This window comes from Microcaecilia unicolor, chromosome 9 (assembly GCF_901765095.1).
Source record: "Microcaecilia unicolor chromosome 9, aMicUni1.1, whole genome shotgun sequence".
NCBI classification, from domain to species: Eukaryota; Metazoa; Chordata; class Amphibia; order Gymnophiona; family Siphonopidae; genus Microcaecilia; species Microcaecilia unicolor.
The window spans coordinates 40,247,811-40,263,205 of NC_044039.1; the positions used below are offsets into that span (position 1 = coordinate 40,247,811).

Here is a 15,395-nt window from a genome sequence, read left to right on the forward strand (position 1 = left end):
TTCAATTTTTATTTCATGATATTTATAATCACTAAAACAACTTAAAATTTATTGTAGCTGGTAGAAACAACACATAAACTCTGCATTTTGTGCTCATTTTTGTATACTGTTCTATACAATACAGATGGCCAAATTGCAGTGAGGATATCGTTTCTTGATGGGTTCATCTTAACTGTTGTTATCTGCCTTGGGAAGTCTGGTGTAATAAAGATGGAATATACTGAAATTAAATGGAAGAAAAATTAAACTCTCCTTTCATTGGGGCACATCATCTGTTATGTAGAAGTTTACATTTTAGATACACAAATAGCTTATTCTGTTTTGACAATGTTTCAGGGACAAGTGGTTTTATAAGTCAAAATAAAAATAAATATTTTGTTTAATACAGATCTCTTTTGTTTAAACATAACTAAACGGGCTGTAAGCCCCTAATGCAGTCCACTGGTTTTCTTATATTTTGTTCTTGTGATGACTTATACTGTGCCTAAACTTAAAACTCTTATCTCTATCTTGGTCAATAATAAAAGGAGCTCATTGAGTAATTGTGACATTGAATAAATACATATATTTTTGTTCCTAGTCAGGCATCCAAAGGTTATATAATCCTTTCAAGAAAGCCAGTTAATCGTTTAACTTGTTAGTGAAACATAACCACAAAGGCATGGTATGGTTGCATTTTCAATACGGTAATACTAGAGCCCAGCTAAGGAACTGGTTAGGTTGCATTTTCAATATGGTAATACTAGAGCCCAGCTAAGGAACTGGTTACTTTGAGTTAGTCTTCACTGGATAAAACTTGCTTTCCTTGTGCCATGGAGGATAAAGGATGTTTTAAAAAATATTTATGTCACACATTATACCAAGTAAACTTGAGTTCAATGTGGTTTACATTTGAAAATACAGTGAGAATAATAGAATTGAGTTATATCATGGGTGCAACTAGATGGATATGTGTGAAACATTTAATAAAGTTGAGATTAGCATATATACCCAACTGGGCATTTAAAAGTCTATCTTATCACATACCAGGCATCCATACCCACATTGCAAAAGTAAAAAAAAAAAAAAAAACTTCTACAGAGTACACCCAAAACTTAATTTCTATTTTCTCATTTCCATCTTCCAAAATTCCAGACCGCAGATGCACAGATCAGCAGGACCCAAAGCACTCCAAAACAAGTAAAGTCAGAAACAACACAGTTTATACCTAATTGTTCAACCATCTTTAGGCTTCACATTTGGGTTTAAAAAGCAAACCCTTGCCTTATTATTCAAGCAACCAAATGGAGGTGTGGACAGGGAGGGGGCGGCCCGGGCAGTTTACTTGTGTGCCTAGGGCCCAGCGAAAGATTAATCCTGCCCTGCCCTAACCTTGATATTTCACCGACGAAGGTTCAGATTTGGTCTCAGAACCGGGCACAGAGAAAGGAACTCTTCTCTTCCCCCCCCCCCCCCCCTATCCCGGACCGACTTCTAGCTCTCCGACAGCGATTGGCCACGCTGCAAAAGGCTGGCAGCAGAGAAATGTGCCCAATTGCCCCGATCAACCACGACAAACGGGGTCGAAAACCCCAAGCTCTACCTACATATTAATCCTCCTACAGACACTTCCTCCTTCAATACCAAGAGAGCAACTATGCAAATCAGAGTTAGGGGTGGAGCTGGTGACGTATAAGGAAGCAACCCAGAGGTGCCAATGGATGCATGGGTGGGCGGGGCATGCAAATCTGAAAGCAGTAGGAGCAGGGGTGAGGACAAAGGTGCGAAGTTGCCGAACAAAAGTAAAATAATGAGGGCGGGGTATGCAAATCAGAAGGAAGTACGAGCAGGAAAGTATTACAAGGAATGGAATCCTCCAGTAGAAGAAAGTAGTCTTTGACCTGGGTGTCGCTGGTATCTGTGTATCCGATTCTGAAGAAGAAAGTCACTTTCCAACTGCTTCGTATTGTTACTATAACAACAACTATATGTGTTCTAGCGAGCGGAGAGTGTTTTAAAAACAGAATGGTTCATTTTTGTTTTTAACCAGTAGAATTGCCTCATGTTTTTGTATTCGGGTAGTACTATGCTCTGGGCGGTGGCCCCTTCGGTCGTCCTAAGTGGTTTTCTCTTCGTCTTGGGATTCTTGTGTTCGGGAATCCCGGCCCTGCGCGTTCTCCACTCGCCTCCCTTTAATTGCTCCCAGAAGGTAAGACCTAGTCTGTTATAACATGTTGTCCATATCTGTGTTCTTCCCTTTGCCCTTTGGTTAAACTGGAACTTGTCCAAGGGCTAGCAAACAATGTTTTTGGGTCTACACAGCAGTTGCTAAATTTGATTTTAGAGCTATTACAGAAATCGCTGTGCCCTCCATATAATAAATTTGAAACTGTAAAACGTATATATGTAAGAATTGGTATCAAGTAAAAGCACGATAATTACAGCTTTATGAAAGGATGCAGATGTACATCACAAGGGAAAACGCTCCAGGTTTTACAGTCATCTAATGTCATCATTTGAGAGTGAAAATCTCATCAAATGAAAAAAACTGGGACAGCCTCATGGTTTTAGTTTCAATAGGAATGACTTTTGTTTATCCCATACAAGTGACAGCTTAAATAATCTTTCCATTGAAAATATTACAATTCAGGAGCTAATTTTATAAAAATGTTTGGGGCCAGATTCAGTAAATGGCATTTACTTATGTTGTATTTTAACTTTTATGCATATAGAAAGAGAAAAAAAAGCAAAAAAAAAGCAAAAACAACAAAACCTCCAAACCTTTGCAGTGGTTTAGTCACATGAAAAAGTCAGCATCTAATTAAAATGATGAAACTTTTTTTTTTTCCCCCCTGTGGGAGGATAAAGGCAATCTGGCAGTGTATGACACAGCTAGCCTCATTTCATAAAAATTTTCCAGTAAGTACTGAAAGGGGAAAAAATCCTGTGTGAATAGTAACATCATAAAATAAATGACAGAGATAATGACCAGCACTAACTGTTCAGTGTGTTCAGACAGGCGGCTACCGGGCCTAGGATTGTTCTTGACTAGGGTTGTACTTGCCTGTCCCTGTAGATCCCCCCCCCCCCTTTTTAAATTTGTTTGTTTTGTAGTTATAACTGTTGCTCTCTACAGGTAACTCCCACCCTCCCCACACTTTTGGGTTTTAGTTGTATTAAGGTGCCCTTTTTCAAAGCGCATAGACTTACAAAGTTCCATAGTAACTTTGTAAGTCTATGTGCTTTGAAAATGAGCCTCTGAGGGCCTTGTTTACAAAGGTGCATTAGCGTTTTTAGCGCATGTACAAAATTAGCGCTCGCTAACTGTGTAGGCACCCACAGTGATATTGTGGGCGCCTACACAGAGTGCGCCTCTAGTGTGGCTTAGTAAACGGGGCCCTTAGTGTTCTATAGTAACTTTGTAAGTCTTTGTGCTTTGAAAATGAGCCTCAAAGTGTAATAAACTTTAACCATTCCGCTCTTTTCCCATTCTTTTTTTTTTTTTTTTTTTTTGTGTGTGAGAGTCATGTAAGTTTTGCTTGAGTGAAATGCTCCTAATGTTTATATCATCATCTTAAATTAACTGAAGGGAAGTCGATTAATATCTTCTGTTCCCACAAATAACTCCAACTATTAAATGGATTAGTTATTGCTTAAAAACGCCAAATGATGATATAAAAAAAATTATTATTATTAAATTTGTACCCCGCACTTTCCCACTCAAAGCAGGTTCAATGCGGCTTACATAGTAAAAGGAATACAGAATATATACTCATCAGTCAAATATATGAAGTTATTTTAAAAATTTTAAAGAGGTGCTCAGTGAAAACATTTAAAGCCAACATAACGTGGCTAAATGTAAGAAACTATTATTACACATCACAGTTCTTACAACATGTTGGCTCAAAACTATTGACCAAAGACCATAATAAATAAAGGGAAATGGGACTTGATATACCACCTTTCTGAGGTTTTTGCAACTACATTCAAAGTGGTTTACATATATTCAGGTACTTATTTTGTACCAGGGGCAATGGAGGGTTAAGTGACTTGCCCAGAGTCACAAGGAGCTACAGTGGGAATGAACTCAGTTCCCCAGGATCAAAGTCCACTGCACTAACCGGTAGGCTACTCCTCCACAAAAACAGTGCTTACCTTGAACATGAGATTCACCAGAGCGTTGTCACTGTGGGTGGTTCACACTTGATGGACACTCTTTCAAGCTTCCTGCATTGTTGCACTTATGTGATATACTGTGCAATAATATCAGAACCACTACATAAATTTATTTATTTTATTTGTTGCATTTGTATCCCACATTTTCCTACCTCTTTGCAGGCTCAGTGTGGCTTACAATACATCATGGATAGTGGAAATAAGAAGAGAATAATCATTTGGTATTACAGAAGAATTTTGGGTTACATGGTAGTGGAATATATGATAGTAATAGAAGGCATTATTAAACATTTCTGGATATCTGTGGGGATTTTCCTTTCTCTTCCTCAACTCGGATCTGGGTTTCACAACTACTTCTTCAGGAGGAATAAATTCTGAGGGAAGAAAGCATTTCCCCGTTTGCAGTTGCACAGTATAGCATTTGGCCACTAACCCTGGGATTCTGTATATGGCGCCTTAATTTCTGCGTGGAAATTGAATGGTATTCTATAACAATGCACATAACTTAATTGGTTAACCAGCTAATCAGCTCTGTTAATTGGATGTTAAGCAATTATCAGCACGAATTGGCATTAATCTTTATGTGCACAACTCGCTAAGCATATTATGTAACGTGGTGTGCCTAAATGTAACGTGCACTGCGCCTAATTTAGGTGTCAGGATTTACGCCAAGTAAAACATGGTGTGAATGGCTGCGACTATATTTGGTCGCATGGAGAGGTGCACAGCATTATTCTATAGACTGCACAGAAAGTTAAGCCTATTCTATAAAATATATGCGTGCTTTACAGAATACGCCTAGACTTTTTTTTTCACGCGGAAATTTTAGGCGCTATATATAGAATTTAGCCCTAAGGGGGGATTCTATAAATAGCGCTCAAAAATAGGTGCCAGGAAGATCTGCGCTAAACTAGTATTCTCCAAAGAGAGTGCCCTTTATAGAATACTAGTGTAGTGCGGTCCTCATAGCTAACTTTCGGCATTGCAGTTATACCTGCTGAAACTTGGTGTAAAGGCTGGCATGCAATTAATGGCCGTTGACTGAGTAAATGACCCTGTTCTGGAATACCACACTTAATATCTGGAAATGCCCCTCCCATGGCCACACCCTCTTTTGAGTTGCACACTATGACATTTAAGCATGCATTTTATAGAATAGGGTGCAGGGCAGATCCACGCATAAACCAAAATGGGTGACAGTTGACACCAATTATTGATAATGGCTCCATTAATTAGTTTTCACGTAGATCTTGGATTTATACTCAAATTTCGGCAACTTATATAGAACCTGGGAGTAAGTTTTATAGAATAGAATCTAAGTACACTTATATGTGTATCTACAGATTAGTGCCGGTTAGTACCATTTAATACCACGTAAGGCCAGTTTACAATTTACAGTTTATTAATTTACAATTAGGGCTCCTTTTACAAAGCCGCACCAGCGATTCTCTTGTGGCAAATGTGACGAAGCCCATTCAGTTCCTCTGGGCTTTGTTGCATTTGCTGCGCTGGACTCACTGTATGGCTTTGTAAGAAGAGCCCTAAGTTAGGTATGCAATTGGCACTATTTTATAACTTGCATGCTATTCAGAAATTTGGAAATGATTTAGAAAATACACTTATACCTTCTCATCTAAAATTATCACTTACACTTGCACCCAGTAGCAGCAGGCTTATGTATGTATTTATACCTTATATGTAAAAGGCATAAATATTTGTATGTCTTCAGGCTTAACCTATGGACCAGGTGAGCTTTTGGCCCAGGATGCCAGAGATAAAGGGTGCCAAACGCCTGAGCCTGTGATGTCACTGGTCCTATAGGTTAATCAGTCCCAGAACTTACCTGGCATCGTTGCATGTCATAGAAAATGGAAGAGCCAGCGTCCCTCTTCCTCTCTCTTTCCCAGTCTACCTTCTCCCCTCCCTTACCTTTTAAAGGCAGTTTTCCACTCCCAAACACAGACATTGTTTCACTCAACGCTTTCCACATCAGCCTTAGCATCTTTCTTATATCACAGGAAGGGCCAGGGCACGACAGAACTTCCCGTTTCCATGGGCCACAGCAGAGGAAAGACGCAGGGGCTGATGTGGGTAGCGTAAGATGAAATGCTGTTGATATTCAGCGCTGATTAGCTTATTAACTAATTAATTTCTGCGAATTGTTATGGAATATGCATCAATTTCCATGTGGAATTCTTGGCTCAATATATGGAATCCCCGGGATAGCGCGCTCTCTTTGCACATAGAGCACACTTTTTCCAAACTGTGGGTGTATGTGCAATAGTTTGCACATGTGCCCTAGGAGGAAAGAGGCACACTGGGGGAAAGGGAATGAATGGGTTCTTGATATACCCCCCATTCTGTGGTTACAATCAAAGCAGTTTACATATTATATACAGGTACCTATTTTGTACCTGGGGCAATGGAGGGTTAAGCGACTTTCCCAGAGTCACAAGGAGCTGCAGTGGGTTCTCAGGCCACGGCACTAACTACTGCTCTGCTGTGCACACTTGTACTGGCAGATGACATTTGTTTCAAATGACAGCCCATCTCTACTACTACTAGTTAGCATTTTTATAGCGCTGCACAAACATAGAAGAAAGACGGTCCCTGCTCAAAGAGCTTACACTCTAATAGACAATAAAGCTTCCATATCATCAAGCTGATCAATCCATAGACTGGTGGGTTGTGTCCATCTACCAGCAGGTGGAGATAGAGAGCAAACTTTTGCCTCCCTATATGTGGTCATGTGCTGCCGGAAACTCCTCAGTATGTTCTCTATCTCAGCAGGTGGTGGTCACACACAGCAGCAGCTCTGGCTAGGCCTCCAAGCCTAATTTTTAGGTTTTGTTGAGTGCCTGGGGTTGAGGGCTCTTTTGAGCAAGTGCAAACCTGGTGGTGCCAGGTCCCTCCTTTTCTCCCCCCTCCCGCTGGCTCCGTTAAAAAAAAAAAAAAAATTTTGAACGTCCTTAAAGGCGTTTATTTCGACGTTTATTTAAGCGTCTATTGCAGCTACTCACTGGGACACCAGGTCGTTACAACTCGGAGCGGACAGCAGGTAATTTTTACCTTTTTATAGCGGGCAGGTGGTTCCCCGATTCTTCTCCTCGTGGCATATGGCGTCGGAGGGCGAGGGCGCAAAGGGTCGCTCCCCGGGTCGCTTGAGCGCTTCTAGAGGGGATGCGGGGGTCTTCAAGCCTGATTCGCCCTTGTTGGGTGACAGTTTCGTGACCGATGAATGTCCCAGTCCTTCCTCCGGCGTGGCGGTTTTTCCCGCCATAAACGCCCATCCCCCGCTCCTCGCCTCCGCCATCTTGGCCGGCCACGCGGCTCGGACGGCTTCTTCTTGGGCCGCCCTTGAGGTTGGAGACATTAATGCCATGAACGCCCTTAATTTGGGCGACGGCACAGAAGCGGCTAAAGTTAAGAGCCGTTCTTCCCGCGCGGCTCCTTCGCGGAGTTTCGCGCCGGACGCCATTTTGGATGCACAGCATGTCTCTCCCCCGCTATTGCGAGCGCCGGTTGAGGGTGCGTCTAGGGCTGTTGCCCAGACTGCGGAAGTGCACAGTCTGGGGGGTTTCTCCCCCGAGTTTGTTTTGCTGCTGCATCAGGCCTTCCTCATGCACAACGCTGCCCCTGCTCCCTCGTCTGGTAAAGAGGTTGAGGTTCCCAGAGGTAAACGCCCTCGGGTTGATTCCCAGGCCTTGGAGGAATTTGTCTCCTCCGTTGTAGATGAGGGCAGCGTGTCTGAGGTCTCCCAACGGTCCTTTGCGGATTCCTTGGAGGAGACGGATCCCCGCTCGGATGGAGCGGATGACCCCTCTGCAGCGCGGCTTTTTAGCCCAGAGGATTTGCCCAACCTGTTGTTACAGGCCATGGACACTTTGAAGATTTCCTCTCCGGAGGACGTCTCTCCCTCAGCCCCTGTTGGCTCTGCCATTATGCTGGGGACGAAGCGCCCGCCTAGAACCTTCCACGTGCATGATGCCATGCACACCTTAATTTCAGCTCAATGGGATGTCCCAGAAGCGAGCCTTAAAGTGGCTAGGGCTATGTCCCGCCTCTATCCTTTGGCTATGAGTGAACGTGAGGCCTATCTGTGGCCTACCGTGGATTCTTTAATCACTGCGGTGACTAAGAAAACGGCGTTGCCGGTGGAAGGTGGCACGGCCCTAAAGGACGCCCAAGACAGAAGATTGGAGGCGGCCTTAAGGTCGTCCTTTGAGGCGGCTGCTTTAAGTTTGCAGGCCTCAGTTTGCGGCTCCTATGTGGCCAGGGCGTGCCTGACTTTGGTGCAGCGGGCTTCCCCCTCGGTTCATTCCTTGAGGGCTGATTGGCCGGCCCTGAAATCGGGCTTAGCCTATTTGGCAGACTTGCTGTATGATGTCTTGAGGGCCTCAGCGAAAGGCATGGCTCAGACAATCTCTGCGCGGCGGTGGATTTGGCTGAAACATTGGTCTGCTGACCACGCCTCTAAATCCCGCCTGGCTAGGTTGCCTTTTAAAGGCAAGCTGCTCTTTGGGGTCGAGCTGGACAAAATCGTGACCGATCTCGGCACGTCTAAGGGCAAGAAATTACCAGAGGTCAGGACTCGGGCTAGTACTCGTCCCGGTACCTCCAGAGGACGGTTGCAGGAAGCCCGTCGGTACCGCCCGGGCAAGTCGGGCTCTGCCCCCTCTTCCTTCAAGAGGAATTTCTCCCCCAAGCAGCATTCCTTTCGCAGAGACCGCCGTCCCGGAGGTGCTCCCTCCGGTCCTCCCCCAGGGTCTCGTACCCAATGACGGGGTCTTGGTCCACGCCCCAGTGCAGATTGGAGGACGGCTGTCCTCGTTTCTGGGCGAGTGGACCACAATAACTTCAGACGCGTGGGTGCTGGAAGTCATCAGAGACGGCTACAAACTAGAGTTCTGCCGACCCTTAAAAGACGGGTTTGTACTCTCTCCCTGCAAGTCTCCGGTCAAAGCTGTGGCAGTGCAGCAGACCTTGGACAATCTGATCTGCCTGGGCACGGTCGTTCCGGTGCCAGAAAGTCAGCTTGGCAAGGGACGTTACTCCATTTACTTTGTGGTATCAAAGAAAGGAGGTTCTGTCCGGCCTATCCTTGACCTCAAAGGGGTCAATCGGGCCTTGAAAGTGCGGCACTTTCGCATGGAGACTCTCCGCTCTGTTATAGCGGCAGTGAAGGCAGGAGAGTTCCTGGCATCCTTGGACATCAAGGAAGCGTACCTGCATATTCCCATCTGGCCTCCTCATCAACGCTTTCTGCGTTTTGCAGTCCTGGGACGACACTTCCAGTTCAGAGCCCTCCCTTTCGGGTTGGCTACTGCTCCGCGGACCTTTTCCAAAGTAATGGTGGTCATCGCGGCCTTCCTACGAAAGGAAGGGGTACAAGTCCATCCTTATCTGGACGACTGGTTGATCCGAGCCCCCTCTTATGCAGAGTGCGGCAAAGCTGTGGACCGGGTAGTTGCTCTTTTGAGCTCCCTGGGATGGATCATCAACTGGGAGAAGAGCCAGCTGCGCCCGACTCAGTCCCTGGAGTACCTGGGAGTTCGATTCGACACCCAAGTGGGCAGAGTGTTCCTGCCAGACAATCGGATTGTCAAACTTCAGGCTCAGGTGGACCAGTTCCTAGTAGCCTCTTCCCTTCGGGCTTGGGACTATGTGCAGCTGTGGGGCTCTATGACGGCCACGATGGAAGTTGTGCCCTGGGCCAGGGCTCATATGAGACCGCTTCAACACTCTTTGCTGCAGCGCTGGACTCCGATGTCGGAGGATTATGCTGTGCGCCTTCCCTTGGACCCAGCAGTGCGCAAGGCGCTGAGCTGGTGGATGCAGACAGACAAGTTGTCTGCGGGAATGCCTCTGGTGACCCCGGAGTGGATTGTGGTCACGACGGACGCCTCTTTGTCGGGCTGGGGAGCCCACTGCTTGGGAAGGACAGCGCAGGGGCTCTGGTCTCCTGCAGAGGCAAAGTGGTCTATCAACCTCCTGGAACTCAGAGCCATTCGGTTGGCGCTTTTGGAGTTCATCCCGGTACTGGCGTTGAAGCCAGTACGGGTCCTGTCGGACAATGCCACGGCTGTGGCCTATGTCAACCGCCAGGGAGGTACCAAGAGCGCCCCTCTAGCCAAGGAGGCTATGAGTCTATGCCAGTGGGCGGAAGCGAACCTGGAACAGCTGTCAGCGGCCCACATTGCCGGAGTCATGAATGTCAAGGCGGACTTTCTCAGTCGCCATACCTTGGAGCCCGGAGAGTGGCAGCTATCTGCTCAGGCGTTCTTGGACATCACGAAGCGCTGGGGCCAGCCGAGCCTAGATCTGATGGCGTCATCGGCCAATTGCCAAGTGCCGCGCTTTTTCAGCAGAGGACGGGACCCTCGATCCCTGGGAGTAGATGCTCTTCTCCAACAGTGGCCGACACAAGAGCTTCTCTATGTGTTCCCGCCCTGGCCCATGTTGGGCAGGGTGCTAGACCGGGTGGCAAAGCATCCCGGCAGGGTAATCCTGGTGGGTCCGGATTGGCCCAGGCGTCCCTGGTATGCGGACTTGATCAGGCTCTCAGTCGACGATCCTCTGCGGCTGTCAGTGGAGCAGGGCCTGTTACATCAGGGTCCCGTGGTGATGGAGGATCCCTCCCCCTTTGGTCTTACGGCCTGGCTATTGAGCGGCAGCGTCTGAGGAAGAAGGGCTTCTCAGACAAGGTCATCGCCACTATGCTGAGAGCGAGGAAGCGCTCTACTTCTACTGCTTACGCCAGGGTTTGGCGTATCTTTGCAGCGTGGTGTGAAGCAGGCTCACTTTCTCCCTTCACTGTTCCAATTTCTTCAGTGTTGGCATTCCTGCAAGAAGGTCTGGAGAAAGGCCTGTCGCTCAGTTCCCTTAAAGTCCAGGTAGCGGCTCTGGCTTGCTTCAGGGGCCGCCTGAAGGGTGCTTCCCTGGCTTCGCAGCCAGATGTGGTGCGCTTTCTCAAGGGAGTTAATCACCTGCGCCCTCCTCTGCACTCAGTGGTGCCTGCGTGGAATCTCAACCTGGTACTAAGAGCATTGCAGAAGCCGCCTTTTGAACCCTTGTCGAGGGCATCTATGAAAGACCTGACGTTGAAAGCAGTCTTTTTGGTGGCTATCACTTCAGCCAGAAGAGTTTCCGAGCTCCAGGCGCTCTCATGTCGAGAGCCTTTTCTGCAGTTCACTGAGGCAGGAGTGACTATTCGCACAGTGCCTTCCTTCCTGCCCAAGATTGTTTCTCGCTTCCATGTGAATCAGCAGCTCTGTCTCCCTTCCTTTCGTAGGGAGGACTACCCAGAGGAGTACTCTGCTCTTAAATATCTGGATGTGAGACGAGTCATCATCAGATACTTGGAAGTGACCAATGATTTCCGGAAATCGGATCATCTGTTTGTCCTGTTTGCAGGTCCTCGTAAGGGTCTGCAGGCTGCTAAGCCTACAGTGGCAAGATGGGTCAAGGAAGCCATTGCAGCGGCTTATGTGGCCGCGGGGAAGGTGCCGCCTATCCAGCTGAAGGCTCACTCCACGAGAGCTCAGGCGGCCTCGATGGCAGAGGCCGGATCCGTCTCCTTGGAAGAGATATGCAAGGCGGCAACTTGGGCTTCGGCTCATACATTCTCCAAGCATTACCGTTTGACTGTGGCTGCACGGGCGGAGGCCCGGTTTGGAGCTTCAGTGTTGAGGTCAGGGATTTCAATGTCCCGCCCTGGGTGAGTACTGCTTCGGTACATCCCACCAGTCTATGGATTGATCAGCTTGATGATATGGAAGGTAAAATTATGTATAATCATACCTGATAATTTTCTTTCCATTAATCATAGCTGATCAATCCATAGCCCCTCCCAGATATCTGTACTGTTTTTATTCTGGTTGCATTTCAGGTTCAAGTTTAGTCTTCAGTTACTTCAGAAAGACTTCGTGTTCAAGTTTTTTCACTTGGATTCTTCAAGAGTTAAGACGAGTTTGTGTTACAGTGAGCTGCTGCATTCCTCTCCCCTCCGTTTTACGGGGCTGGATTGAGACTTAAAATTCTGCCGGCACTCCCTCCCGCTTCGTGCGGCTGTAGGGCAGCTTTGTACCCCTCCCGCTTCGGCGGTGTTAGGGTCAGTCAGCTCCTCCCGCGGTTGCGGTTGCAGGATAAGCCAGATCCCCCCGCATCGGCGGGTGTGGTGTCCCTCCCCCGCTCCGCGGGGATGAGCTGGACGGATTCCCCTCCCCCACTTGTGTGGGGATGAGCTGGGTTATTTCCCCTCCCCCGTTTCGGCGGTGGTGAGCTGGGCAGAGTGTCCCTTCGTGGGTGTAATTCTCTAAGTGCTGAGTCCTGCGGATGGAGCTTTGATATCGACATACTGAGGAGTTTCCGGCAGCACATGACCACATATAGGGAGGCAAAAGTTTGCTCTCTATCTCCACCTGCTGGTAGATGGACACAACCCACCAGTCTATGGATTGATCAGCTATGATTAATGGAAAGAAAATTATCAGGTATGATTATACATAATTTTACCATTTACACTCTAATAGACAATAAAGCAAGCAAATCAATTAATGTGTAGAGGAAAGAGGAGAGGAGGGTAGGTGGAGGCGAGTGGTTACAAGTCAGAAGCAATGTTAAAGAGGTGGGCTTTCAATCTAGATTTAAAGATGGTCAAGGATGGGGCAAGATGTAGGGGCTCAGGAAGTCTATTCCAGGCCTAGGGTGCAGTGAGACAGAAGGTGTGAAGTCTGGAGTTGGCAGTAGTGGAGAAGGGAACAGATAAGAAGGATTTATCCATGGAACGGAGTGCACGGGAAGGGGTGTAGGGAAGGATGAGTGTGGCGAGATACTGGGGAGCAGCAGAGTGAGTACATTTATAGGTTAGTAGAAGAAGTTTGAACAGGATGCAAAAACGGATAGGGAGCCGGTGAAGTGACCTGAGGAGAGGGGTAGTAAGCGACCCTGGTGGAAGATGAGACGGGCAGCAGAGTTTTGAACCGACTGGAGAGGGGAGAGGTGACTTAAGTGGGAGGCCAGCAAGAAGCAGATTGCAGTAGTCTAAACGAGAGGTGACAAGGGTGTGGATGAGAGTTCTGGTAGAGTGCTCGGAAAGAAAGGGGCAGATTTTACGGATGTTGTAAAGAAAGAAACAACATCTCTAATGTTAAATAAATGAAAGCTCAACCGCCCCATGAGGTATCACATAATAACCATCCTGAAATGACCTATCACAGGTTTCGGTTGGTGGTTCTAGAAAAAAGGCAGGGCTGGCGCAGCGCGGTAAGCATGGCAGGAGGGTGCAGACCTCTGAAGGGCGCCACAAGCCATTTTTGCCGGCAGCTTCCAGTCCTCTTCTCAGCTGCTAGATCAGGCCCCAGTCTCCACCTGCCCTCCCTCAGCTCCCTTGACAGCCCCATTCTCACATCTGCCGCCCAGTGCCCTGCATTTTTAAAATCTTTGAATTGGTAGTACAGCACCAGGGTCTATGAAAGAAGCAGGTTGCCTCGGGCCTTCCCTCACTGTGTCCCGCCCTCGCGGAAATAGGAAGTTATATCGGAGGAGGACGGGACACAGTGAGAGAAGGCCCGAGGCAACTTGCTTCTTTCATAGACCCTGGTGCTGTGCTGCCGATCCAAAGATTTTTAAAATGCAGGGTGTTGGGTGGCAGAAATGACAAGGGGGCTGGAACTGGAGACTGAGAAGGGGGCAGGAGGGAGAATGAGGCTATGGCTGGGGCAGGGGCAGGTGAGAGAATGGGTCTGGGGCTGAATTGCAGGGTAGGTGGGATAAGGGGGCTAGGGCTGAAAAGGGGGTAGCAGCTTGGACTGGGGGCTGAAGCTGCAGGCTGAAAAGGGGACAGGGAGAAAGGTACTGAGGCTGATAAGCGGGACTGGTTGGAGAAAATGGCTGGGGCTGAAACTAGGAGCTGAAACTGAGGACTGGTGGGATAATGGGGCTGAAAGGGGGGCAGGTGGGAGAAGTGGGCTGGGCCTAGAACTAGGGGCAAGTGGGATAATGGGTCTGGTACTAGGGGCTGAGGCTTGGCAATGTCTCTGATTTAGGTGCTAGGAGAAGGTGGCTGGGGATGGAGTGGGAGAAGGAATGACAAGTGGTCTGATGCTGGGGGCAGATGCAAGAAGGGACTGATGCTAGAGCTGGGGAAGAGAGAAGGGGAGATCAGAGCTAACAGACTGGGGATGGGGTGGGAGAAAGGGTTTGAGCCCTGTCCGGGGGCAGATGAGATTGGGAGCAGATGCAGAGGTTGGAAGGGAGGATACTGTGTGGGGGTTGGGGGGGGGGGGGAAGCAGGGATATGTGAAGGAAAAGGTGATGATGGAGAGGCAAAGGGATGGGTAGAGGAAAGATAGAGTAAATAAACGTTGGAGAAAGAAGTATGGGAGAAGAGGCAGAGCCAATGATGATAGGGAAAGGGGCAAAAGAGACGTAGAGTTGTGAAGGGGACAGATCTTTGAAGGAAGTGAGAGGGTGGAAATGAAGGGGAAATGGGAGCCTGAATAAGGGGATAAGACATAAAGGGACTGAAGCTAGAGAGGGGATGAGTGGCAGGGAAGAAGGTGGACGTTGGTAAGGGGTAAAAGGCAGAGAAGATAAGCTGGGGAGGCATTGAATACAGAAAGTGGAAATGGGCAGCTTGAAAGTGGGTGAAATACTGGAAGTAGGAGACAGGAGAGAATAAGAACCAGGTAGGAATGGGAGAACTAGGGAGGTAAGTGCAAGAAGTAAAAAGCTGATAAATATTGGAATGACAGAGACTGAAAAATGGGGGGGGGGGGGGGGGGGGGGGAAATAAAATTTAGCAACTTTGTAGGTTAAAACAAAATAAAAAAGGTAGATGGGGAAAAATGAGATACATATAATATTAGAGAAGAAGATGGACAGTGAAAAGCGGAAATTTAAATCCTGAAAAATGACTTGGGAGAACAACAAGAGAATGTAGTAAGGCCAGGCCACGACCAACCCAAGTGGAAAAACAAAATTGTCAGACAAAGGTAAAAAAAATTTTGAAAAGGGAGGGAGGGGGAAGGGGAATAAATAGATTCAAGGAAGGGAGGGGGGGGGGGGGGGGACAAAAATGGAGAGTGGGTAGGTCGAAAAGAGAACTATGCACTTATACATGTAAATGTTTAACTTTGGAGGTATATTGTTCTACGAGGAATGTAACATGTGTTCAGTATTATGAGGTGTTATGCTTGTTAAGCTCTCAATAAAAACTTTAAAGTAAAAAAAAAAAAAAA

The 15,395-nt window shown here is 47.3% G+C and overlaps 1 protein-coding gene across 1 annotated transcript in view; it reads left to right on the forward strand.

The window, feature by feature from the left end:
- Positions 1 to 1,800: 1,800 nt before the first annotated feature.
- Positions 1,801 to 15,395, forward strand: part of IL17RA (interleukin 17 receptor A) — a 99,461-nt gene continuing 85,866 nt past the window's right edge. The window contains exon 1 of the mRNA XM_030214119.1: positions 1,801 to 2,188. Coding sequence (XP_030069979.1) covers positions 2,042 to 2,188 — 147 coding nt within the window. The 5' untranslated portion in view covers positions 1,801 to 2,041. The remainder of the gene's footprint in view (positions 2,189 to 15,395) is intronic.